Here is a 3,835-nt window from a genome sequence, read left to right on the forward strand (position 1 = left end):
GCAATAACTGAAGATGACAAAGAAATGTTCTGTTTTATCAAATTACAAATTAATTTCGATAGAAGTCGGACAGTACAAAGAGCGTGTCAAATTGCACACCCGTGTTACAAAACACACTTGTCTATTAGTTGTTACAACGAATCATACACAAATACACACAAAGAAAAATGGCTCTTTGCCTCTGATCAGATTAAAACTAGGCTTGGAGAAAGTTGAGCCAGCACTAAGGTGCTTGTAAGCCTAGACACCCAGGTTGTCAAACCCAATTATCTGTTGGTAATTACAGCTTCCTTTATACAAATAAATTATATTTGTACAGATTCTGAACTGTGAAACACACACTACAGGTACTTAATTATTTTTTTAAAAGATTGCACTTTGTCAACAACGAGACTCGTGATGACTGCACAAGCCTTGATCGAGCATGGAAACTCCGTAAATTGGATCAATGATCTAAAATCCAATTTCAAAAAGATTATTCTGTCTGAGCATCAGTGTATTGGTGAAATTATGGTATCTTTCAAAGGTCGATGTAGTCTGAAACAATACGTTCGGAATAAACCCCACAAATGGGGTTTCAAGTTGTGGGCTCGTTGTAGAAGTGAAGGCGCTCTGCACGACTTTGATGTTTATCAAGGTTCAAATGGAGTTGATACTTGTAGATCTGAACTAGGCAGGGAGGTTATGTTGTCCTGGACATAGTGAAAAACTTGGAGGATGGAAAGAATTACAAATGTTTTGCCGACAACCTCTTTTCGAGCGTGAACTTGGTGAAACAGTTGAAGGAGAAAGGACTGCTATATGTGGGAACCGTCCGTGAAAACCACTTGAAAGGTCGCAAGTTGAAGGCAGAGAAGGAGCTAGCAAAAGAGGGTAGAGGAAGCATGGACAGTCTAGTGGGTGGTGACTCCAACTTCATTGTCGTTCGATGGTACGATAGCAAGAAAGTTGATGTCATTTCGTCATATGTTGGACTAGAATCTGTTGAGAAGGTTACTAGGTAGGACAAAAAACTATTTAAAAAACTGCTGTGAAGAGCCGTGCTGTATTTCGCACGTACAACAAACACATAGGAGGGGTAGATTTACTTGATTGTTTCTCCGCTCTCTACAAAGCAAAAGTCAAGACTCGCCGATTGTACATTATTGTTCTACCACACCATCAACATGGTGGTGTCACCAGTTGGCTGATATATCGTCGTCACTGCAGGATGCTTCAGCAGCCCCCCAGTCAAGCTATGTGACTTCCATCAGTCGATTGCTGCTCGTCTGGTTACCGTCGAAAGGTAGCCAGGACGACCTGCAGCTGGGGGTCCTCAGCTTCTCTCACGCTCTAGCACTCAGAGAGGCCCCAACTGTCGACACACGGCTGGATCGCGTGGATAATTTCCCTCTCCATGCCGACCGCAACGATGCAAACGCCCGATTGTGACTCAAAGACTAGGAAGTGCACGGTTCATCTCTGTCTGATCAATGAGCAAAACTGTTTTGAAGAATTCCACACAAGAACAACATAATACATTTGTTCAACGCTACTCAGTGTGACATATCTGGCACATAATACCCAAATGCCCATTGTGCCATATATGGCACGACCTGTAAAAGTTAAATAAAAGTTTTAGATAAAAGAAACTTTCACATCTGGTTATTGTACTTCCTTTTGAACATGTTCAGTGAAAATGACATTTTTCTGTTTATGATTTCTATACCTAGGCACTAGAAGGATATATGGCTCACTTCAAACACTCTTGTTCATAAACTACTTATTATTTTTAATGAAGCTTTCAGGAAAGCTTTTTAAATACCCCGTTTATGTCTTGTATTAAAGAAACTAGATATTGAGACCATACTTTCTTTTATAATCCTTTGAAGTATGGCTTTAAGAATAATGAAAATGAAAATGCTAATTAGATATGCATTTCCTTCAGAAAAAGATAGGTTAAAATGATATATTTTTGGTTAGAGCATTGGGACATGCAACATTGTCTTCCAAATTAGTATGCACAATTTCAATCTGATATCTTAAGTAGTTAACTCACAATCATGTTTGAAAAATGGCTTGCGGGCTGAAAGTGTGAAACTGATAAAATGAAGAAAAACGAAAAAGGTTAGTTTGAAATTCATGTTGACATTGAAGCTCTAAAATATTCTTTTTAAAAAAACAACAACAAATATGCTTTCTATTGCCTTTAATTTTGGTTTCTTTCTCTTTAGAAATGATTCAAACACACTTAGAAAGAAAAAAAAGCATGATATAGTGATTATTTAGGATCCTGTTACCTTAATGTGTCAGTTTATGCAGAATTCGTTTAGTCTTATGATGGATGAGTGGGTAGTGCAAGGCCTAAACACGATGAATTAGTGAATATATGATCGAGTTTCTTTTATACTTCACTATACCTGTGAAGTAAAGTTCTCTGTTTTTATCCAAATTTAGTTTAGATTTTTCAAAGTTGGTCTTTCTAAAAAAATCGTAGATTGATTTTCTTCAAATCTATTAAATAGATGTCCCCCTGGTTGAATTTCTATTTCTTATTCGAAGTCATGTTGAAATCGTTGCAGATATATTCGAGTTATTGCCCTTTAAACGGGTCCTCTCTTTATTAGTAACACCGAGGTGTGTAACACTTATTTATTGAGTTTTGTAAAATGTATCACTATGAAATGAAAATACGTGTAGCTATGTAAAACTTGGATAAGATGGCATTAGTTGAAAATATACAAATTTGAACTCTTTCGGCCCATATCGCCATTTGTGGTTTTTGAAAAATAATCTATTTAGTCAGCAAGCCTCACAAATAATATCTGCACTGATAGTACACAATCGCATACTTGTATTATACAGCCGAACTTGTTCTGAATGGACACCTGTATACTTCCCATATTCCCCATAGCGGGTTTTCCACGTTGTACTGACAGTTTCTAAGACGCCCACTGCACTCCTCGACAATGGACAGTCGTCTTCGACAATTTCGACTGTGATATCCTAGACGACTGTTTGCAAGTGGGTGGTTGTCCGGTGCTCCGGTGTGGTTTGCCTCTTCTTTCTTATCAAACATCTATCTTCCTGATCTCTCCTCCTTTTTATGTTTGTTACCCTCTTATAACACCTCTAATCTTCGGCACTTATATGACCTTATTGTTTTGCGAGTGCCTAAAACTAAAACGAAAACTAAAATGTTTGCTGACGTCGTGGCAATTGCCCACTAGGAAGCCATTTTGGTGATTTTGGGGGTCGGTTGGGATCATCTGGGTGGTGGAAGAAGCTCTTTTGTGTCCGGACTGGGAATACCTAGATGAGCGTCTCATTATGGTGTCAAACGTAGGCGGTGGCCATAACGGAAGTTAACTAGCGCTGTACTACCCCCTTGCTCTCTTGTCTTCTTCTTCTTCTTCTTCTTCTTCTTCTTCCTCTTCTTCTTCTTCTTCTTCTTCTTCTTCTTCTTCTTCTTCTTCTTCTTCTTCTCACACTTATAGGTAAGTGCATGTGTATACATATGAGCAAAGGGGACTCTCGTGACCAAGAGGTTAAGGTGTTCGCCTCCCATTCAAAGGTCCCGGGTTCGAATCCGTGTAGCGTCTCAGTCTCTCTCTCTCTCTCTCTTTCCCTCTCTCTCTCTCTCTGTCTGTCTCTCTCTCTCTGTCTCTCTCTCTCTGTCTTTGTCTCTCTTCCTCTCTCTATCTCAATCTCTCTCTCTCTCTCTATCTCTCTCTCTCTCTCTCTCTCTCTCTTTCTTTTTCTAAAGTTCTCCCCTAAACAACACTTCTTCAAGCTTTGTCAATGTTCCAAATGCGGGTTCTGGGTGAGTTAAAGGTGTATCGGAGATACGTTCAGA

General features: G+C 39.2%; 1 protein-coding gene across 1 annotated transcript in view; it reads left to right on the forward strand.

The window, feature by feature from the left end:
- The first annotated feature begins 399 nt into the window (after positions 1–399).
- Positions 400–3,835, forward strand: part of LOC101845202 (proline-rich protein 2) — a 16,508-nt gene continuing 13,072 nt past the window's right edge. The window contains exons 1-2 of the mRNA XM_035972782.1: positions 400–435; positions 1,183–1,427. Coding sequence (XP_035828675.1) covers positions 400–435; positions 1,183–1,427 — 281 coding nt within the window. The remainder of the gene's footprint in view (positions 436–1,182; positions 1,428–3,835) is intronic.

Source organism: Aplysia californica, unplaced genomic scaffold, assembly GCF_000002075.1.
Source record: "Aplysia californica isolate F4 #8 unplaced genomic scaffold, AplCal3.0 scaffold00839, whole genome shotgun sequence".
Taxonomy (NCBI): Eukaryota; Metazoa; Mollusca; class Gastropoda; order Aplysiida; family Aplysiidae; genus Aplysia; species Aplysia californica.